The following is a 24349-nucleotide window of genomic DNA, read 5'->3' as shown; positions in this document are numbered from 1 at the left end:
CAGACTTATAAGTCTTAAGGGAGGACTTATCAGACTTATAGGGAGTGGGGAAGGAAGAAGGTGAGATGTATGAAGAGAGTAACATGGAAACTTACATTACCATATGTAACATAGACAGCCAATGGGAATTTGCTGTTATGTCTCAGGGAACTCAAATAAGCGCTCTGTAACAGAATACTCTTGAGAATCCCTTGAACTGCAAGAAGATCCAACCAGTCCATCCTAAAGGAGATCAGTCCTGGGTGTTCATTGGAAGGACTGATGTTGAAGCTGAAACTCCAATACTTTGGCCACCTCATGTAAAGAACTGACTCATTGGAAAAGACCTTAATGCTGGGAAGGATTGCGGGCAGCAGGAGAAGGGGACGACAGAGGATGAGATGGCTGGATGGCATCACTGACTCGATGGACATGGGTTTGGGTAGACTCCGGGAGTTGGTGATGGACAGGGAGGCCTGGCATGCTGCAATTCATGGGGTTGCAAAGAGTTGGACACGATTGAGCGACTGAACTGAACTGAACTGAACAACCTAGGGAGGTGGGATGGTGAGGGAGATGGGAGAGAGGTTCAAGAGGGAGGGGGCATTATGGCTGATTCATGTTGATATTGGGCAGAAAACAACAAAATTCTGTAAAGCAATTGACCTTCAATTAAAAAATAAATTAATTTTTAAAAATCAACCCATATGTCAAAAGGAATTTTTAAACTCATAATGCTGAGTTTACAGCCACTAAGCATATAGTACCTATATATACAATGTAATTTTACTTTTGATTCTCTCATACTTGACAGACATTAAGTCTACACATTTTAGGCATCTGTTTATTGATATGATACCTAGTGTGAACCAGTTACCAATTACCAATAACTGGAAAGAAATAACATATCTTGCACAAAGACCACAAACTGCATCCAGATATATTTGTCTTCTCTAATTCTATATTTTAACAATAATTATTTAACTACTGGGCTTCCCAACTGATTTGGCCACCTGATGTGAAGAACTGACTCATTGGAAAAGACCCTGATGCTGGGAAAGATTGAAGGCAGGAGGATAAGGGGATGACAGAGGATGAGATGGTTGGATGGCATCACCAACTCAATGGACATGAGTTTGAGCAGCTCCAGGAGTTGGTGATGGACAGGGAAGCCTGGCGTGCTGCAGTCCATGGAGTCACAAACAGTTGGACATGACTGAGAGACTGAACTGAACTGAACTGGGCTTCCCAGGTGGCACTGGTGGTAAAGAACCTGCCTGCCAGTGCAGGAGACTTAAGAGACCTGGGTTCGATCCCTGGGTCAGGAAGATTCCCTGGAGTAGGAAACAACAATCCATTCCAGTGTTCCTCCCTAGAGAATCCCATGGACAGAGGAGCCTGGTGGGCTACAGTTCATGGGGTCGCTAAGAGTCAGACATGACTGAAGCGACTTAGAACAGCACATTTAACTATTATTTATTTATCGGTGCTGCAGGGGCTGCTGAGAGCTATTTTCTGCCCAGAACCATGTGTATGTGGCCACTACTCAAAGGTTCTAAAAAATTTTTGAAATTTGAACCTGCAGCTATTTTGGTCATTGTTGTGATCAATGATTTCTTTGGCTACTCAGCACAACATGTGGGATATTAGTTGCCCGCTCAGGGATCAAACCCATACTCCCTGCAGGGGAAATGCAGAGTCTTAACCACTGACCACCAGGAAAATCCCTTAACTGTTTATTTAAAGGACTAGATAAAATTTTATTTAGCATCATTTGGTGGTGGTTTAGTCACTGTCATGTCTGACTCTTGCAACCCCATGGGCTGTAGCCCGCCAGGATCCTCTGTCCATGGGGTTCTCCAGGCAAGAATACTGGAATGGGTTGCCATTTCCTTGTCCATCGTTTAAATTAATTTAAATATCTAAAGAATATAATTTTTGTACAAAGTAAGAAAATACAAGTCACATCACATACCTCTGCCGAATAAATATCCAGACTCTGAAATGGGTTAAGAGCAATGAGTATGTCTCCCACATACATGTAGATCTGATCTCTGGAGTAACACTTCTCAAGTTGCTCTGCGACTGTATTCTATAATGAAATAAAAATAATTCCTTTCTCTTAAAAAATCATTGATGGTCAATGATCATTTTAAAAATAAATGATGATAAATAAAACATCTGGAATCTGGAATAGGATCAAAAGAAACAGATCTATTGAGAGTCAGAAGTATAACATCAGGTCATGAACTATCTTATCCTTTGATGGATATTTTCTTTTCTTTAAAAAGCCATAGAGGAATGTCACTGCAACCTATGTTTTCCATAGAACACATTAAGTTACAGGGATTATATATACACAATGGTTTCAAGGAAATAAGTAAATGCAGTAGATGAAGTAAAGAGAAAGAACACTACAATAGGGAAGGGAAGATACAGTGAATGTGATCTGACTCCAAATCAAGGTTAGTCAAGGGCTCTGTGGAATGTCTTGGTCCTTCACTAAAACATTTGGCTTTAAGACAGAGTAAAAAGTATAGAGAAGTAACTTCCACTGTTGATAAATCCTATGAGTATACAGAATCAATTTTAATAGTGCCAGGAATCATCATTTATAGTATAAAACACAAAAACAAAAGCTCTTACATACTCCGGTCAAAAAAGAGAGACACACACAAAAAATACAGTTAATAGAAACAAACCCAGTGTCCAACATGTAGGTTGGCCATATGATTAGCAAAGTCTTCTTTATAATCCACAAGCCTAGGAATTCACATCATTGGAAACTGTGATACACAAAGATTCATAAAGGTGTTGCCAAATCCCTGACTTGCAATCACTATTTGATTATGAGATGTTTGACGTTCTGAAGAGAGATTGTTCTGATGAAGTACTTGAGTTGTTTATGCAACCCTAAATTTACCAAATGACTATGGATGTGAGAGTTGGACTATAAAGAAAGCTGAGTGCCAAAGAATTGATGCTTTTGAACTGTGGTGTTAGAGAAGACTCTTGAGAGTCCCTTGGACTGCAAGGAGATCCAACCAGTCCATACTAAAGGAGATCAGTCCTGGGTGTTCATTGGAAGGACTGATGAAGCTGAAACTCCAAACCTTTGGCCACCTGATGTGAAGAGCTGACTCATTTGAAAAGACTGTGATGCTGGGAAAGATTGAGGGCAGGAGGAGAAGGGGATGACAGAGGATGAGATGGTTAGATGGCATCACCGACTCAATGGACATAGGTTTGGGTAGACTCTGAGAGTTGGTGATGGACAGGGAGGCCTGGCATGCTGGTGGTTCATGGAGTCGCAAAGAGTCGGACACGACTGAGCAACTGAACTGAACTGTACTTCTGTTCAGAAAATGCCTCCTGATTTCTTGCATTTTTAAGCAAAATGCTCAGGTATGCCTCAGAAGTATTAAAAAATAAAAATCTGTGGATCAGGCAGGATAGTGAATCCAACCTTTTACTGAAAAGGAGTCTTTTATTTTTCTAATGATGTGATTAAATGAAAGGAAAGAAGATGAGGAAAAACAGGCTGAGACCATAATTTACTGGTTTGGACTTGCACCTTCACAAGAGATGTGTGAAACATTTCTGAGGTCACTGGGACAAGGAGTTTCAAGCAAAATTCATTTCCTAAAAGGTGGACTCTGATCCCATGAGGGGTCCACAGACCATGGTAAAGATGGGCTCTTGAGGTATCTAAGAGGCTTTGGGTCCTGCCATTGAGTGTGAAACAGAAGAGAGAAAGGAGGGATTATGCCAGATGGTGTAAAGAAAAAAAAAAGTTTAAGTCACTCAGTTGTGTCCAATTCTATGTGATCTCATGGACTGTAGTCCACTCCTCTGTCCATGGAATTTTCCAGGCAGAATACTGGAGTGGACAGTCATTCCCTTCTCCAAGGGATCTTCCCGACTCAGGGACTGAACTCGGATCTCCTGCATTGCAGAAGATTCTTTATCATCTGAGCCATCAGAGAAGTCAGATGGTGGGGTAAAAGGCAAGTGGTTTTCTGACTATAGTAAATCATTCTTTTGAGACTCCCGAAGAAAACTCAGGGGAAGAACAGGACAGTGATCTAAGCAACTCAAGCTTGTGGGAACTAGCATCTTTGTGATTTGAGTATAAAACACAAGAAAAAGTTGACACCAGGCTGGGGCAATCTGGAAATGTGAGTTATGCACAGAAAAACTGAGGACAAGAGAGATGATCAGGAAACTAAAAGATAAAGAAAGCATGAAACCTACAGATGCCATTCAAAGAACCTCCTGCTCAAATAACTTCTATAAATTTTTAAAAATAGATAGAAGGCTTAATTAAACTGAGTTTCTTACCTCATCCAGAACTTCCAGGGTTGCTAAATCATCTACATCCTTGAGACTGGAAATTAAAGGTTTGCTGAAGTTACTTTTCTTGGTGTAAAGACGTTCATGTCTGAGGAACAATGAAAAGGAAAGCCTTTCTGATTTGAGAACTTATTACTGATCACACTAAAGTCAAATTTAGATACTAGGAGACTGAAAAACCTCCATAAAGCTTATTTACTTAAATTTGACAGTAACAACTTACCAGAAAACAGCCTCATGTATTTTATGTTTTCTCCTCTCCACTGGGAAAATGCAACATGTCAAACTTACTTCATGGATGATCAGAGGAGTTCATTATTCACATCAAGAGCTATCCTATATATTTTTATTTAATTTATTGGCTGCATTGCACAGCATGTGGGATCTTAGTTCCCTGACCGGGGATCAAACCTGCCTGTGCCTCCCACATTGGAAGCACAGTCTTAACTGCTTCCATTGGAAGCACTGTCTTAACCACTGGACATCCAGGAAAGTCCCTATCCTACATGTAATATTCTTTAACGTTTCCTCTAAATTCCAATGTGTGATTTAATCTGTTACAAAGTGATGAGTTCGGGAGATTTGCATTCATTAGATTTCCAGTTTTGTCTGAGGTAGTGTTAGGTCACTGGTGGTCAAGAAATGATCATTTGAAAAATTATTGCTCAGCAGAATTTAAGGGAAATACAAAATAAGCCATACTGCAGACTTTCAAAAGGTAAAATGCATATATATAGAAGATTGAGTTCAGGTACGAGTACGTCTATTTTCAAAGTGAAACATTTCACTAATTCTGATAACGGCATAAAGATCTGGATTTGACATGAGGTCTGGAGACGTTGCTGAGGTAAACCCATGGGTCTCTTTTAACTTTTCTAGACATGAAAGCATCATCCACTTATTTAGAGTGGAACTATATTTTCAGTATTTTTGGACAGATTGTTAAGCATTTGAATTTGCTTAACAGTAAAAGGGGAAGGAATATGTAGATTATGAAGGATAGTAAGAACCATACCATTTCTTCACCAAACTATACTGGTTTCTCAGAGAATTAGAGCTTCCCTCATAGTTCAGTTGGTAAAGAATCTGCCTGCAATGCAGGGACCTGGGTTCAATTCCTGGGTCAGGAAGATCCTCTGGAGAAGGAAATGGCAACCCACTCCAGTATTCTTGCCTGGAGAATCCCATGGACAGAGGAGCCTAGCAGGCTACAGTCTACGGGGTTGTAAGAGTCAGATAGGACTTAGCAACTAAACCACCACCACCACCAGAGAATTAAGCCATTATTGATCATGGTCCCCCCTCTATCTATGGCCAGCTGCCCATTCTGTGCACTAGATTCCATCTCCTCTCACTCACTCAAAGTCATCACTCTCGATGGGTCCTCTTTTACCCTTCTTGTGGTTGTTGTTTAGTCACTATATCATGTCCAACTCTTTCATGACCCATGGACTGTAGCCCGCCAGGCTCCTCTGTCCATGGAATTTTCCAGGCAAGAATATTGGAATGGGTTGCCATTTCCTTCTCCAGGGGAATCTTCTGTAGTATAACTTAAAAATTCCTTGGTATGGAATTCATGGACCTTCAGAGGCTTGTTGAAACCTTTCCCGCATATAGAATATTCCCTAAGATGCCCCAAATTTTCAAGAGCCTGTGCTTTGTTCATTTTGTTTCCTCTGCCTGGAATAAATTTCCTTCCATGTCTGGCAAAATTCTATCATGCAAAGTCAGGCTCAAATATCACCCTTGCTGTTAAGCTGTTGTAGGATTTTCCAGTGAAAATGCATCACTGAGAAGAAATAGGTATATTCCCCTTCTTGCCAGACTGGGAGAAACTTGCGGGCAGAAACCAAGTATGGCATCAAAAATACGAAAGTGTAAACATACATTTGGTGGCCTGAGTTGCAATGTTGAGCCCCATGGAACCAGCGGGTGTGCAAATGATAGTACCACTTAATGACCAGTCCTGCATCCTTCCCTGTTGATTCACATCCCAGTTCTGAGAAGTCGTTGAACAGAAAAGTCAGCTTAGGCACCAAAACTTATCTGACTTACCACCTTTCTCACCTTTTGCCCCAATGCACACAATATTCACAGAATTTGATATGGTGATTCAGTTTTAATGGAAACTTTTACCTGAGAGTCGGGAGGCTGGCAGGCTGATATCTGATGGGGAAAGGGGGGAAAGGCATGCCTGAGACCTGGACTCAGGGATAGGCCCTGCAGCTGAAACAGAGGGAGAGACAGTGGTCCAGGGTGAGGCAGGACTCCAGGCACCACGGGAAGCCAATGGAATATTTTAATCAAAGGGCAGAGTATGGAAACAATAGGGTAGAGTAGCATGTTTTCATAAAGAAAAAAAATTATTTAACTATATTTCAGAAATATACATTATCACTAGGTTAAAAAAAAGCTAACAAAAGTCAAAATTCTAGTAGTGAATGTAATGTAGGGTCGTCTATTCTAAGAACTTATTATATGATAAATGTGGCATTTCAAATTAGTAGAGAAAGAAAAAAATTCAAGAAATTATGCTGGAACAGCTGGTTAAAATTTTTGGAATCATGTATTTACTTTAAGAAAAAATTAATTCCAGATGGATTTAAATTTACATATTTTAAAATGTCATCATAAAAGTTCTAGAAGAAGATGCAAAAGAACAGTTGTGTAATAATGCAGTAAGAATGGAATTTGTAAGTATGAAAAGACAAAAAAAATAGAATTAAAAACGGAAGAGATTTGACAAGATAATTTTAATGAGTATAATAAAAACAAATTTAAAAATTGGGGGAAAGATTTACAATATGTAGAATGGACAAAGAATTAATAAATCTAATATATCAAGAACTCTTAAAACTCAAAGAACAAACACTGAATATGAGACACCATGAGATATTAGAAGAGCGATCTTGTACTGAACACACAAATTTTAGGCTTATTTACTTTAATTTGGGAAGATAAATTTATTATTATCATCACTTTCTAAAAAGATATTATCACCAAAAAGTGTTGGAAGCTAATAACTTTACCTAGTCCAGTAATATTAAAATAACTGAATAGGGACTTCCCAGGTGGCCCAGTGGTTAAGACTTTGCCTTTCAATGCAGGGGCTATGGGTTTGATCCCTGGTTGGGGAGTAAGGGACTTCCCAGGTGGCTCAGTAGGTAAAGAGCCATGCAATGCAGGAGACAAGGATTTGATTCCTGGGTCAAGAAGATCCCCTGGAGGAGGGCATGGCAACCCACTCCAGTATTCTTGCCTGATGAATCCCATGGGCAGAGGAGCCTGGCAGGCTATAGTGCATGGGATCACAAGCAGTTTGACACAACTGGAGTGACTGAGCATGCACACAGGGGAAGCTAAGATCCCACACACCTTGTGGCCAAAAACCAAAACATAAAACGGAAGCAATACTGTAACAAATTCAATAAAGACTTTTAAGAAATGGTCCATAACAGAAAGTTTTTAAAATTTTAAAAACAAAAATAGCTGAATCATATCTTTGTTGCCTTCCAGGCCTGGAATTCTCTATCAAATGAAGTTGGTGAATTGATAGGCATACTATGGAGCATATGGGTGACTGCTTCATTCTGAAGAGAAAATACAAAGCCATTTTCATGACTTTGAAAATCTAGGTTTTTACCATTTGTAAGGACTTCATTGGGGGAGCTGAAAGATGGTTTGGCCCTATTCTAGAGCATAACTCCTTTATTTATATTTTTTCCAGTTGAAGGGTAGAGGAGCCACGGTACATGAGGCATGGCCAACCAGGTAGCAATAACAGCCAGAAAGCCAGGGAGGAACAGAGACTGACTGATAAACTGTTAACACTGAACTGAATTCTGAGGCGGTTATATAATCAAAAGTTATTTGTGAAGTTATATAAATCCTTTCCTTTGTTTACATCATAGTATTAATGATACCAATGTTACAGTTAAGAGGCTGGGCTCTAGAATCTGAATGCTGAGATCAAATTACAAAAGACTGTGAGGATAAACAAAATGGATTATGTCTTATGAAACTTTCATTTAGAATGGGCATATGGAAATGCTTTATATATAATTGCTATTATTATTCCAACTGTGGCCCTACCACTTATTGGCCATGTGGCACTGGGCAAGGAACTTACTCTGCTTTTTCAGAAATACAATGGAAATAATAATGACTTATTTCACACAGATATTAAAAGATTAAATGACAGAATAAATGTAACGTGATTCATACAGTGCCTGCTTTGGTTAATAAATTTTAATTATTTTATTTTTCCATTTGTGGTCATATTCTGACCCCTCACTGTCTTTATGCTTAATATTATATTTCCTTTATTTTATATTTAATATTTACTTCTAAGTTATATTGAATTATAACTTTTAATTTAAGTTATATTTAATTTCTATTTCTACTAGTTTTGTATTTAGTTGTTTTCACTCTTTTTGTCCCAGAGGTGACCCTCTACCGTCTCCAAACATGAATGGTAAAAACACAGTACTAAAATCAGCATGAACTGAGTAGAGAGTGAGAAAATGTGGCCCCAGTCCTTGCTGATGAAGGATTCATGAACATCATTGCTTCTAAAGGACTTCATCATATTAACGATTAAATCCTACATCTATCCTGATGGTAGTATCTCACAGGAATTAGGCATTATATCAGCAAACAACTCTTCCTTTGTTTCTCTCCCTGGGTCACTGCAGTGCTCAGACTCTAACAGTAACAGGTGCTGGAGGAAGGTGGTGGAAAGGCACTCGTCGGTGTCTGCATACTCCAGCATACTCCACCCACCACCACCCCCAACCCCATCTCCCACTGCTTGGAGGTTCGGCACTGCTGGCGCTGAGGTCAGCTTAACTACAGAAGCCTCCTGGCCACTGGGACTGCCTATTTATATTTCTCCCATGTCTGTATATCTGTACCACCAGTGACCACTGGACACAGCCATCACTGTGGATGTGAAAGCTCCATCACTGCTCCAGAAAGCACGGTTGGGTCTTAAACATAATAGAGACAATGGGGCCAAAAAAAAAAAAAGGCAGTTTATAGCTGTGACAACAAAGTAGCACAAGTGAAGGACTCACACTTATACTCTCTCAAGTGGCATGATTAGTTGAATCAACAATATTATCTTAATATTTTAAAAGTTACACAATGGACCACATCATAAGGTATAAAACTGAGAAAAGACACTAAATTATATTCAGTCCAATTCTCTTTCATTTTTTTAGTATTTCTTTAAAAATTGTTTTATTATTATTTTTATTTATTTTTTATTTTTTATTTTTGGCCATACCTCGCTGCATGTGGGATCCTAGCTCCCCCACCAGGCATCAAACTCGCATCCCCTGTGTGGGAAGCACCTAGTTTTAACCACTGGACCACCTGGGAAATCCCCCCTTTAATTTTAAGAATTGTGAAAAGGGAGGTCAGCAAGGGATCAATATGAGATCCCCATGCCTGCTCTGATTTGTCAGACTTTCCCCCACCCCAAACACACATACATACACACAAAATATGGTAGAGCCTTAAACTGTACATTTCAACATCTACTACTGCATTCATTCAACAAAATATTTAAATTTCTGGAGCATCTATTATGTTTCAGGCACGGTTCAGAGCTGGGATAAAGCTATGAAGACAGATACTCATATGGAAAACACATTTTAAACACCTAAAATAGTAGCTGGAACATATTAAGTACTCAATATATGTGCAGGATGAATAAATGAATGATAATTATTTGTCAAAGGAAACTGTCCAATCTTCATCATTACCCTATCTTTCAAGATACTTCTACACTTTTTACATTTTGCTTTTGCCTTCATTTTATAGAATTAATTTGCATTCTTGTTACTTTATTAAAGATTTAATTTCTGTAAGACTTGGAGAAGGCAAAGTCAGCATCCTTCCAATAAGATTTTTGTCCTCTTGTGAAAAGAGCATTCTTCCAATAAGATTTTTGTCTTCTTGTGAAAAGTACAGCTTGTTAACCAGATTATATTTCTCATTTACTCTGTATGACTGGGGAGACATAGCTTCAAACTACAAATATTTCCTTTCTATGTTGTCAAAAGGTCAGAAATACCCTCAGGGGTGGTTAGTATAGCTTCACTTGTATTTCAGTTCTACACACTGAAAAAAAGAAACAACTCTTGCTGCTGCATGTTAAATTTTTATCCTTACTATTCAGTTGTACTATTGTAATGCCACAGCTTTATTTGCTTTTACTTTGGTAAAATATTCTCTTGTAAATATCAAGCTCTATCTTCTAAGGTGATTCAGGAGCCACTGGGATAGTACAGAAATCCTTTGTTAAACAGAAATCTAATCAATACTTTTGTTTTAATGTCCTTAGACATCTTTAAACTCCACTAACAAAGTCACAACTGGTAACACCCATGGGCATACAGGCTCTCACCAGTGTGCCCTGAAAGACTAGTTTTTATCGATCTTCAGTTTGACCCTTTTGGCCAATTGTGCAGTTTTGAAATGATGCTGAGGAAGAAGTACACCCCAGCTGGACGAGCCAGAAGAGCAGATCAGCTTTGGCGATGACTGGAGTGACAGATGTCATCAGTACCCAGCTCTAAGACACTTTCGATGGCCCTGTTCATTCACACAGCCCTTCCTCTTTTGTACATAATTATCTGGAGGCCGAAGAAAAATGTTCCCACTGAGAAATAATGTCTGTTTCTGCTGTAAGTGTGACTCCTGTGCCATTATTTTAGAGTGACCTGGTTTTAGATGTTGACATGAAACTGACATCTGTGTTTGCCAAGAATGTTTGGTGATTCCCCCATCTGCCAAGTTCCTGACAGCTTTCTTCTCCTCATGCTTAGCTTACAGACAACCAAAAGCAGAGATGGTTTCTGTAAGTAGGATCTTGTTGTAAAGATGGGGTAGCACAATTCCTTCAATGTATAGAGTTAAGTAGCTGTAGGAAAAGCATCAGTACAGCAAAGTGATCTGGTTCCAACAAACACAGGGACTTCCCTGGTGGTCTAGAGGCTAAGACTCCATGCCCCCAATGCAGGAGACCTGGGTTCAATCCCTCGTTGGGGAACTAGGTTCTCCATGCTGCAACCAAGAGCTTAAGTGCAGCAACTAAGACCCAGCACAGCCAAATAAATATTAATAAATAAATACTTGAAAAAAAAAACAAGAACAAACACAGCTGATGAGTTGCATGCAGTCTGACTTTCTAAGGAATGATAGCATGAAGGGTCAGGGAGAGTGTACGATTATCTTTATCACATTCATTTTTACAAGTATATAAAATATTCTTAGCTTTTTAAAAAAACTGAAAAATACCAAAAAAGGTATAAGAAAATAAATCACCTGTAACTGTATCCCCAAGAGATAACCACTGGTGACATTTTGATATCGCCTTTCATTCTTTTTCACACGCTCATAATTCTTAAACAACTCGACAGGATCTCATCTTGGTGTCCTCTTACCCTCACAGCCTGCTCTCTGGTGCCAAGGATGCATGTCCCTGCTCTGGGCAAAGGCCAGCTGTTTCGCTGGTACACCTGCTTGCTCTTCGGTGGCATCAACCTTTCCCTCTATCAGTGTACAAAGTTCTCTAGTATCTCTTATCTTTAAAAAAAAAAAAAAAAAAAAAAACCTCTCCTTTGATCCTCAGTGCCTTCCAGCTACTGCCCTGTCTCTCCCCTTTTACAGCTGAGCTTCTTAAAGAGTAGTTCATATTCAGTGTCTCTTCCTCACCTCATTCCTCTCCTTAACGAGAATTCTCTTAACTGGGGCTGCCCTCCACCCCACTCTGCTGAGAGGATCTGGTTGAGGTCACTGAAGAACTTGTGTGTCCAAACTCATTATTACTCCAGTTTTTAAAATTTTCAGCACTCTTTGGCAGAACTGTTCCCTCCTCAAAACACTGGGTTTATGTGGTTCTCAACCAACCACGTTCCCCTGCTCTTCCTCCCTAAAGGGCCACAATCCCTCAATTACCTTTTCTGGCTCCTCTCCCCCTGCTAAATTCCTAAATCCTCACATTCAGTGACCTCATTTGTGTCACAGCACTAAATACCTTTATAAGCAAATGACAATGACTATCTCCAACATGGGCTTCTCCCCTAAAGCCCAGACTCCTATATCCACTTCCTACTGGATAACTCTACTTTCATGTTTAATTGGCATATCAAATTTAACTTGTCACAAACAGAAATGATGACCACCCTCTACAGGATTTTACTAAATACAGGAGAGCTGCATTTTCATCCATGGACAGGGAACAACACCCACATTTTAGGCTGGGCTGTCTAGGTAATGTATTTAAATTTTATATATTTGTATTTTATAAGTATATATAAAATATATGCTTATATAGTTAATAGACATATACTGTTTTTGAGGGGATCTTGTAGGACAGTCAAATCTATAGAAGAAACAACCATGAAGTCATAGTATTCTATTGCAATTTCTATTCCCAAGACTGGAATCGCCATAGTTAGCTATTTATCTTCCTTCCTTTCCTTCTTTTTGACAAAACACTGGGGATTGTGATGTCAGATCTTTCACTTAAAAAAAAAAAACCCAGCTGTATTTATATAAATGTATAAAAATCTAACTTCAAAGTGAATCATAATCTTCCAAAACTAAAAATTCTGTTAAATACAGAACTTTTTTTTTTTGGCAGAGATTACAAAACTAAACGGGGAAGCAAACAAGATTAGGACAGCTGAGCAGCCAGAGATAAAGCTTTACGTGCCTGGCAGGAAGGGATGAGAAGCATGTCATTCTGAATTCTACTTAAAGGCTGAAATCTTCTGCTCTAAACCTTAACTACTATCTTTAAAAAAAAATATTTCTCTCCTCTTTCCCAGCAAAAAGATGGTTAACAGATTTCACTAAAGTACAAATTTTCCAGGGAGTTACTCTCAAAACACTTATTACTAAGGTCTCTAATATGAAAGTAAAAAATATATTTGCAGTGCAGTGCAAGTCGCTCAGTCGTGTCCGACTCTTTGTGACCCCATGGACTATACAGTCCATGGAATTCTCCAGGCCAGAATACTGGAGTGGGTAGCCTTTCCGTTCTCCAGGGGATCTTTCCAACTCAGGGATAGAACCCAGGTCTCCCACATTACAGGAGGATTCTTTACCAGCTGAGCCACAAGGGAAGCTATATATATTTAGAGGACTAGAAATGTGAAGGCACTCGGGGAAAATGGTTGCCCTGCCCTCCACTCGATTCTTTCACCTCTCTTTGCTGCAAAAACATTAGAAGTGTCTATATTCAGTGTCCTGCCTCCTATGAGGCACTGCAGAATTCAATAGGAAATAATCCTATGCAAATGTGTCTTTTCCTTATAGCAATAATCCCCAAAATGGATGCAGTCAAATCCTAGGCTATTGCTAATTTGAAAGAAAAGACACAGGGAGGCAATACTGCAGTATTTCTTGCAACCTTCATAAGTAGGTCAAGCCTCTTGATAATCCCTTAGGGTTTGTTTGTTTTTTTTTCCCTCTCTAGATTAAATTTTTTTTAAAAAGACTAATGCCTTTGAGGGAAAGGCCAAAAGATACATATTCAGAATTTGGGGGAAAATTTTATTCTTTTTAAAAATTGTGTTAATATTTTGCTCTAATTAAGTGCATACATTTGTTGTATTCATAGCATTTTTATGTCATGAAATTAAATATGATCACTTTCAGGGGCCTCTTTAGATAAAATAATTATAAAACTATAAGAAATAAATGTACAAATATTTTAAGAACAAGTAAGAATTTGAGTCAAATTAAAACAGCTAAAAATGGATAATGCCATAATTAAAATAATTAATGACTTCTAGAACATGAAGGGAAACATGAACATTATAGGAATTTGGGAATCTGATATAAGCTTTCAGAATTTGTAAAGTGGCCCTAACATCTAATAAAATTTAGGTTTCCCTCTAATGAACCAGCATATTGCAATACTAAATACTAATGTAAAACAATCTTTCATTGAATGATGTTAGAAAGATTAAGGAAATGCCCAATAAATCTGCCCACATGAACTTCAGAGAAACATCACAGGTTTCCACCCTCATACAGATTTGCTGAAAGCATTTTTATGTGAAAGTCCTCAGGAGGACAAAATTTTTCAAACTAAATCAGGACCAAAATAATAAACAATGAGCCAGGGTCAGCTTTTTACTCTATCCAATTCTTTATTTGTGCTAACATTACATATACATAGCTAGCATGACAGATGGGACTCTATTTTGTGTTGTAAAACAAGTGTATTCAGAATCTTCTCAGGCTCCTCATCCACAATCTACATGGTGCCACTCCAGGGGGCACCATTCATGGCATGTCTCTGTGCTTGGGCATGAGAGCATTCAGGGGAAATATGAAATGAACAGTGTCTCCTGGAGTGGCACAGTGTGGGCTGTCCCACACCACTTATGGGTACAGCTCAGTCATGTCCAGCTCTTTGCAACCCCATGGGTTACAGCCTGCCAGGCTCCTCTGTCCATGAAATTCTCCAAGCAAGAATACTGCAGTGGGTAGCTATTCCCTTCTCCAGGGGATCTTCCTGACCCAGGGATCAAACTCAGGTCTCCTGTATTGCAGGCATATTCTTTATCATCTGAGCCACCAGAGAAGCTCTTACAGGTACAGCAAAATGTCATAGTGAAAGTGAAAGTGAAAAAGTGTAAAAAAGGGTCATAATACTAGTAATCAAATTTTTCTTGCTCTTTGACTGCACATGCTAGTGTGGGACTCTTGTGGCCTTAGAGAGTCCCCATAAGTATGTCTCAAAATTGCTCATGGACAAGTTGGCTGCAGCCAGACACACCTGTGATTCAGCTCTTGCTCAGCTGGGTGTCAATAGTTGATACTCTGCTAGTCACTTTGATAACCCCTGCTGGTCCCTCAGCACATGAAGTCCTTTCTAGCCAGTGCTTTCAGCAAGGCTAGGCTCAAAAATATCATAGGACTACTTCTTCTATCTTTATTATACTAACCAAGGAAGTCACAGAAAATGCCAGGTTCAAGGGTAAACAACACAGAACCCCACTCTTAATGCAAGAATTGTCCAAAAAATTGTGACCGTATCTAATCCATCATACCCCATCCTACTTTACTAAGAAGAGACAGTTAGTTCAAGTTAAGATCATACAGCAATCAACCACTTTCCTTGCATGCTCAGTCACTCAGTCATGTCCGACTCTGTCACCCTATGGACTGTAGCCCACCAGGCTCTTCTATCCACAGGATTTTTCCAGCAAGAATACTGGAGTGGGTTGCCATTTCCTCCTCCAGGGGATCTTCCTGACCCAGGAATCAAAACCACATTTCCTGCACCTCCTGCACTGCAGATGGATTTTTTACCACCAAGCCACCAGGGAAGCTCATTCCCTTCCCTTAAGACTTGCTAAATAACAAAAAGAAAGGCAAGTAGAGAGAAGTCTCCTTTATGAGAAACAGAAATGGCCACAGTCCCAAACCACAGTCTATAAAGCACAACTACCAAATCCTGTGAACTCTGTGTTGAAATGAGAGAAGCTGAGAACTGACACGTAATTCTTTAGCACTCAAACAATATCTATAGAGACTTTAAAAAAAAAAAAAAAAGCACACATCCTGATAGGTCTACCCAATGAGCCTTGCTTGGAGCTATCAGTTCCTAGAGCATGGTTGGGCCATGCCGGAAATGTGAAAGTCTTGATAAGACCAGATCAACATGCCAAAGAGCAAGAGGGTGAGGAGCTGCAGAAGACCAGGGAACAATGATCACATATTTGTCCAATAGAGGGTGGCCAGTGGCCAGGGGGAGGCAAAACAAAGGGAAAAGAAGCAGTTGCTATGTGATGATATAAAAAGATGGTCATGATGGGTTTGTGTCGTGGGCCATAAAGAATACAATGGTGCTACCTGGGCTCGTTCCAACTAATGGCCCTGTACTCTGACCTCTTCAAGGTTCAAAATTGAGGGGAGATGTGTCAAGAGAGAGAAAATACAGGTGTGGTGAGAGGATGTTCAAGAGAAACAACCTAATTCAAACTAAAGACTTGCCGACTCACCCGTCCGTCGTGCCCACTTTTTTTTTGGCTAGAACACAGCTGTTCCCAGTCCCATTTGAGATGAGATTCATCACCACATATTTGTAGTTTTTAAAAAAGGAGGAGGAAGAATGATAAGTAAAAGACAGAAGAAGAGTATATGCCATATGAAAGAATCATAGGAAAAGTTCAGACAAAAAGTTCTCCATCCCTCATAGACATTTCTTAGATGAGGTCTCATTAAAAGAGAAAAATCTTTAAGAGGGGGCACAAAACTTTAATGAAGAGATAGGTAGGCAAAAGAAAAACTGAGTCAGCTCAATTCAGAAAAGAAATGGAGGAAAATCAGGAAAGAAAAGCAACAAAATGCAGAATATACATGACTGAGGTCACAGATGTGATAAGCATGTGGTTTGAGCACACAAAACCCAAGAAGAGAACAAAGACCCAACTGGCTCTCATAAGCCAGAGGTGTGGGCTCCCACACACCACAGGGTATAGGCAAAATTGATATGGAAAGACTGACAAGAAGACACAGGTGGGCAAAATTATGAAAACCTTATGGGCACTGTGCAGAAGCAGCCCCAGGAGCAAAGGGAGAAATGTCATTGCCTTGGTTCTTACAACAGCAATACACACTGCCTAAGAGATGGTGGAACAATGTATGTAATACTTCCAGGAAAAGAAACACTAACCTAAGTATATTTTGCCTAGCTAAACTAGGCTTCAAGTTCAAGAGGCAAGAAGCTAGGGGTTGGAGGCTTTCTGAAAATTACCATGAGATGATGAAATTTACCTACCTAAGAGACTAATGAAAGAACTCAGGAAAGGAGAAGATCACTTCAGTCACTCAGTTGTGTCTAGCTCTTTGTGACGTCATGGACTGCAGCACACCAGGCTTCCCTGTCCATCATCAACTCCCGGAGCTTGCTCAAACTCATGTCCATCGAGTCGGTGATGCCATCCAACCATCTCATCCTCTGTCCTCCCCTTTTGCCCCCACCTTCAATCTTTCCCAGCATCAAGGTCTTTTCCAATGAATCCGTTCTTTGCATCAGGTGGCCAAAATATTGGAGCTTCAGCATCAGTCCTTCCAATGAATATTCAGGACTGATTTCCTGAATTTAGGGAAATTTAGGATTGACTGGTTGGATCTCCTTGCAGTCCAAGGGACTCTCAAGAGTCTTCTCCAACACCACAGTTCAAAAGCATCAATTCTTCAGCACTGAGCTTTCTTTATGGTCCAACTCTCACATCCATACATGACTACTGGAAAAACCATAGCTTTGACTAGATGGACCTTTGTCAGCAAAGTAATGTCCCTGCTTTTAAACATACTGTCTAGGTTTGTCATAGCTTTTCTTCCAAGGAGCAAGCATCTCTTAATTTTATGGCTGCAGTCACCATCTGCAGTGATTTTGGAGCCCAAGAAAATAAAGTCTGTCACTGTTTCCATTGTCTCCCCATCTATTTGCCATTAAGTGATGGGACCAGATGCCATGATCTTAGTTTTTTGAATGTTGCATTGTAAAATAGAAAAGCTTGTGAGCAACTGCCTATCCTGTTTATTTGAATTTATTTATTACTCCTTAGGAACAAATATGCTCATAATGGTCTCCCAGGGAGTAATGATTCAATCATCTATTCCTTATAAAGTTCGTGGAGACCAAGTTTAAAAGCTATTCAGCCCTTATTTAGGAGCTTTTCCAGAAGGGGGAAGTGGTGAAGAAAGGCATAAGAAGATATCTCAGGTTGGGAAGGAGAAGTGATCATTTCTTTTCTAAATTTCCTGGTCCTAGATGGGAGCTTACTACATTCCCAGCTTACTACATTACTGACATTATCAGTCTCTTTTCAGGTTATTGATCTTGAATGGACACAGCCATCAGCTCATGCCTTGATGAGACCTCTTCTCCTAGATCTTCCAAGGAAAATTTGTTCAACCCCTTATTTTGGCCAAAATGAGATTTGAATTTTTCAAAATCAAATGTACTTAGAAACATGCACACGCATGCATGCACACTCTCTCACACACACCAACTAAAACATCCCACAAAAATACAGAAATTTAGTGTTTATGTCAATAGGCTCATCATTTCAAAATATCCAACAATAGCCACTAAATGCTTTGATAATTAAACATAATAAGGACCAACTTCCCCACTTTTGGAAAAATAACAGTAGTTTAAAGTCAGGAAGAAACATGGAGGAAAAGCAAAAGGTATTCAAGATTACTGCCCTAATTTGTCTTGGTGTATCTGTAGTTCACCTTTTAGAACCAATGGCAGGAGGGTGCCCAGCAGGACACAGGGGCCTCGGGGCCCACCCTATCAGGGCTGTCAGGGACCCAGGTCAAACCGCTCACTCAACCTGACTTTCAGTGCTCTCTGTAGTCTGGTCTCTGCGTGTCTCTCCAATCCTATTTCTAAATTTTCCTCCTTACAATTCTGATTAAATGTATTTCTCCTTGCTTTCATGATTTTGCTCAAGCTGGTCCTTAGAGCAATAATGTTCATCTAGCAGTAATTCTATTTTCACAGGATTAAGTCTGGCTTCTCTCTTGAGTGTCGATTAAAGACTGCTTCCTGGATAAGCCCCGGTGTCACTGCCAGTGGAGGTACTGCTGGCTTCTTCCAAACTCTCACAGAACATTATTTTTATTCCTTTTAGGGACTGAAGCTTCCTACTCTATATAATGGTTATGTACATGCTGGTTTTAAGTTAAAAAGAAAGACCCTTTTAAGTATCTTATTTTGGTCAAAATAAGAGGCAAAGGAATTATCTGTGCGAAATCCAGGAGAAAAGGTCTCATCAAGGCATGAGCTGGTGGCAGAGTCTGACCAAGATAGAGAACACAGAGCACAGAGTCTACAGCTGCTTCAGCTGTCAGACCTGTGTGGGGCACCTCATCCAGACTGAGTTGGCCTCAGTCAATACGGAGACGACACAAATGCTGTCTCAACGTATCATTTCTATGGTGGCAAGGACTATATCACAATTGATAATGGGTTGAGTGGGGCTGTAAGAAATTTAGCCTTGTTAATGTAAGTAGGAGAGAAAAATACGTCAAGATAATCCTGAGATTTCTGGTGGTTATGGGGTGAGTGGCGGTGCCACTAAAAATAAAAGGAACAAAGAACTAGTTTGGGGTGGGACAGCACAGGCTCCATGTTGGACTGGCTGAGTTTGAAGCAAGTTTCTTTGAAATACACATGTGGAGACGGGAATGAAAAGGAGTTATTATGAGAGCAGTCAGGATAGCATTTTAGAAGCCCTGTGTATTAAGGGTGAGTAATTCTCACCATGACATTGTCAGAGACTTTAGAGGAAAATTATCTTGCCCAGAAAATAGAAAGTAAAATTGGGCGATGTATTGTATTGCAGTGAAAGAACCCTGTTATTATTTCCTATTGATTTTTCTGCTTCCTTCTTTTCTTTTCTTTTGGTAAAATCAAAATCCCATTCTAGTGCATGTACATTACATAAAGTCCCACACTTAAATAAATAATTGACAGCCTGAACCAGGCACTTGTAGCACTAAAAGTTTGGACAATTTTTTAAATTCATCTTTCATTTGTTAATCCTTTGAAATGTGCCTCAAATTTGCCTTGTACTGTGGTTTAAAAATCACATATGTTGGGACAAGTGGGATGATTATAGCAGTTTGGGATTGACATGTACACATCGCTATATTTAAAATAGATAACAAGGATCTTCTGAATAGCACAGGGAACTCTCCTCAATATTGTGTAATAACCTGAATGAGAAAAGAACTTGAAAAAGAACAGATACATGTATATGTATAATTGAACCACCTTCCTGTATACTTGAAACTAAAACATCATTGTTAATCAACTATACTCAATATAAAATTTAAAAATGTTTAATTTGTGGTAGGAGGATATTTAAAGATATGAATATTCTTTCACTATCCAGTGAAAGAAGGCAAGCTCCAGGACATATATATTTCAATTTTGTTTTTAAATGTATTTCCAATAATAAGATACTAGAAGGTATAGATTTAAATTTTATAATTGCTTTTATGTTGTATACTTCTATGTATCTTCTAAACTCCATAAAATAAATATATATACTATCTATAAGCTGTAAAAATAGTCAAAATTATGAAAACTGTACATAATAGATCATTAAAAATGACTTTTGAATATAATTCAACCAGAGAAAATGATACCAAAAATAATAATGTCAAAAAAATTTTTCAAGTGTTATGTTCATTTTTAAATCTCAAATATAAGGTATCTTACTTCACAGAAGAGGAGAAAAATACAAGAAAATATAAGCCAATACTAATCACCTATTGAAGTTTATATCCTTTGTTATGAAGAAGTTGTTTAAAAAATGCTGCCAGTAATATTCCCAATATCAGGATGCAATTCAACTTGAGACATTTACTCTTCATGCAAATACTACCTTATCTCCAAACCACAACCAGTGAACTGAAAGAATTAAACCAGGAAGTTCTTTCCTTACCTTAACAACCATTGGATTATAAAGCAGTCAGACTCTTTAAATGATCTTTGGACTTTTGGAGTCAAAATATTATTTGATTACCTGGCCTTTTCTGTGCCTCCTGTGCACTGATAAATGCCAATGAATTCTGTGAGTTGTTTTTGTAACATCACATCTTTGCCTTCAACTTGAGTAATGAATGTATGCTGTAAAAGATCTGACACTGTTGGACGCTTTTCATAATCCTTAGTCAAACACCTGCACTGGCAGAAAGGAACATGCAATTATTAGATAAGTTAAAAGTTTTGAATTTATTATTCACAGTCCTAAAAACTACTCTAACACAAAGGAATGATGTTCTTCGTTGATGCTCAGCCCAAGAAACATATCTCAAAAAAATGTTAAAACTGAAATCTGAGGAATTAATGTCTGTGAAAGTGCACACATCTGTGGGCGATTATGCTGTAGTGAAACCAACTTTCATCTAAATTCTACTTTACTTGCCTCCTAGCAAGCATTACTGCAGAGTGCTAATTGAACTCAGTCTCCACTGCCAAGTCTCTTTTAGCGAAAGATAAACAACAATGAAGTCATTACAGTTTTAATGCTTATCTAAAATTACAACAAACTTTTCAGTCTCCCTTCACTAACGCTTTTAAAGGTTTTTCAATTGATCTGTTTCTTTCTACGTGATAAAACTACTAACCCATGTGCAAGGGCTTATGCACTGCTGCTGCTGCTAAGTCACTTTAGTCGTGTCCGATTCTGTGCGACCCCATAGACGGCAGCCCAGCAGGGCCCGCCATCCCTGGGATTCTCCAGGCAAGAACACTGGAGTGGGTTGTCATTTCCTTCTCCAATGCATGAAAGTGAAAAGTGAAAGTGAAGTCACTCAGTTGTGTCCGACTCTTCGCAACCCCATGGACTGCAGCCTACCAGACTCCTTCGTCCATGGGATTTTCCAGGCAAGAGTACTGGAGTATTGCATTCTCTGGCTTATGCACTGAGGATGTTTAAATCCCATGTCAGTGGATGGGCTTTGAGGTCCTAGAGTACACATACTAATGTGTATCATACCTCTTGATAGGATCAACCAGGTGAGAACACCTGAAACAGCATCACAGGAGGAACCCTGGAACAAACATCGGATGTTTAATCAGCTGCCTTCAGATGTTGGAAAGAGGAGTTAAGACTAGTTTTCAAGGCAAGGAAACAAAAAAGTTAGGATCGATGGGTAGAATTAAAAGAGAGAGAGACTTCTGGTCCATATAAGAGCGAACTTTTTGACAGAAGATGGAATGGGCAGCATTGGGAAGTAAGATTATTTTTATCAAGGGATTACTGATTGGCTTCTCAGCGCACCCTGTTCAAGAAGAATTCATGTTCTGCGTACTCTTTCAGTCCTGAGATTTTGAGGATCTATGGTTATGAGGAAACTGGTCAGGGTGGGGCTGTCATTTGAGGATAGAAAAAAACAAAAAGGAACCCAAGCCTGACCTGAGCCATGCCACTTCTTATCTGTATTGTTAATCCTTCTGGTATGAGAATTTGGCAATTTATTCTACTGGAATTAACTAAACAAATACTAGCTTCCACGATGGTGCTAGCGGTAAAGAACCCACCTGCTAATACAGGAGATGCCCGAGACAAGGGTTCGATCCCTGGGTCAGGAAGACCCCCTGTAGGAGGGCACGGCAACCCACTCCAGTATTCTTGCCTGGAGAATCGCCATGGATAGAGGAGCCTAGTGGGCTACAGCCCACAGGGTTGCAAAGAGTCAGACACTAGCAACTTAGCTTACAAACACAAAGAGATACTACCCAGGGATGCTAAAAGATGCTAAAGAATAAGGATGACAATGTCTCAAAATAAGATATGCTTTTAGTTTTCATTTAGTTTAGCACAATGTGTCAATTTCTGCCACCTGCAACACTTGTATCTATGTACTGAGATTAATCACATTGGAGATTATTTTATTCAGGTAAAACCTTAACAGTTAAACTGCTGTGTGCCAGCCACTGGACTTAGAATGAAAAGTAAGGCACATGTGGTGCCCTGGAGTTGTTTACTGTCTATTTAGGGAGCAAGATCTCTAAACAGGGAGTGAAATAAAAGAAGAAATGGTATTAGAGGAAGAGGAACCAAGGACAGGAAGAGCTTCCCGGGCAGAGACCTAACTGCCTGAAGGAAAAGAGGAAATGCTTCTCAAAGGTGAAACTGTATGGAATATGTCCAAGTCACCAAGCTGCATTTAACGGATCCGAATGGAAGGATCTGCCCACATGAGTCATGACTACAAGTCGTGGGGAACACTTCAAAGTTACCAACGATTCTCCTATGAGATCTAAGGAATTCGGCTGCAGTTCATTAAATATTATGCAGTGTGTAGTACATATGTAGCAATGATTAGTTAAGTAGAAACTAAAAGAAAAAACATTGCCACTTTCTTGTGTTTGCATAACCCTTAAATCAGCCTCTTACCTCTATAGAAACAAGCAGATATTCTTGGTATGAAAACCAGCAATTTCAATGTGACAAAGGTGATTAGTTCCTCTACTTTTTTTCCCTTTTTACATTTTCTGAGTGAAGTTTGACACATTCAAGCTTAATGACCCCTTCTCTCCCATTCAAAACCTTCAGTCATCCCTTCCCTTATTTTTTCAAGGTGAAGTCATGAGAAAGACTGTGAAAAAAATTTCATGGACAGATTTAGAAATAGCTGATGCATAGCTTCTGCTCAGTTGTCTGGAGGCACTGCATTTATACTAAACATCTGTCAAATTAAAAGTTATTTTCAAATATCTAAGATTTTATCTGTATGATTATCTGACTTACCAAGTGTAATGAAAACTCCCTGGCTGTGATAACAATTAGTGATGCAGATAACTGAAGGGCTAAATAACTGACTGACTATATGATTGGTAAGAAGGTGGGAGATGCTAAGGGCAAGATTGCAAAAGGCAAGTGGACAGAAGAAACCATTCATGGGTGATGCAACGTCTGCAGAAGCACAGTCATCGATAGAATGAATGTGACCCTGAGATCATTATCGAAACAATAATAAGTTCACTGAACATTCAGAAGACACTACAAATGCTTGTTTTGATGAAGATCATGGGAACCTCTAGGATTATTTAATAGATAAAGAGGAGAGTCAGAAGCTTGGAGGAATGATTATAAAAGGCCCATCTCAAAGTCATAGAGCACGATGGAATTTCTTTGACTCCTCTAAAAGACTCTAAGGACTCTCCTGGTGGTCCAATGGTTAAACTTTGTCTTCAAATGCAGGGGGTGTGGGTTCGATCCCTGGTCGAGAAGCTAAGATCCTACATGCTTCCTGGCAAAAAAAAAAAAATACCAAAACACAGAACAGAAGCAATATTGTAATAAGTTCAATAAGGACATTAAAAATGTGTGCCTGCTAAATCGCTTCAGTCATGTCTGACTCTGTGTGACCCTATGGACTGTAGCTTGCTAGGCTTCTCTGTCCATGGGATTTCCAGGCAAGAATACTGGAGTGGGTTGCCATACCCTCCTCC

General features: G+C 39.3%; 1 protein-coding gene across 7 annotated transcripts in view; it reads right to left on the bottom strand.

Annotated features, from left to right (window-relative positions):
• Positions 1 to 24349, bottom strand: part of MYO3A (myosin IIIA) — a 174406-nt gene that overhangs the window by 87392 nt on the left and 62665 nt on the right. For 6 of the 7 annotated variants that reach the window (XM_061436045.1, XM_061436041.1, XM_061436044.1 and 3 more), the window contains exons 10-12: positions 20913 to 21068; positions 4321 to 4420; positions 1955 to 2071 (exon numbers count right to left, since the gene is read on the bottom strand). In XM_061436045.1, coding sequence (XP_061292029.1) covers positions 1955 to 2071; positions 4321 to 4420; positions 20913 to 21068 — 373 coding nt within the window. Of the gene's footprint in view, positions 1 to 1954; positions 2072 to 4320; positions 4421 to 20912; positions 21074 to 24349 lie in introns of those variants that run through there. The other variant, XM_061436046.1, reaches the window with a different exon arrangement.

Source organism: Bos javanicus, chromosome 13 (genome assembly GCF_032452875.1).
Source record: "Bos javanicus breed banteng chromosome 13, ARS-OSU_banteng_1.0, whole genome shotgun sequence".
Classification (NCBI taxonomy): Eukaryota; Metazoa; Chordata; class Mammalia; order Artiodactyla; family Bovidae; genus Bos; species Bos javanicus.
This window is presented reverse-complemented; position numbering and strand designations above follow the sequence as displayed.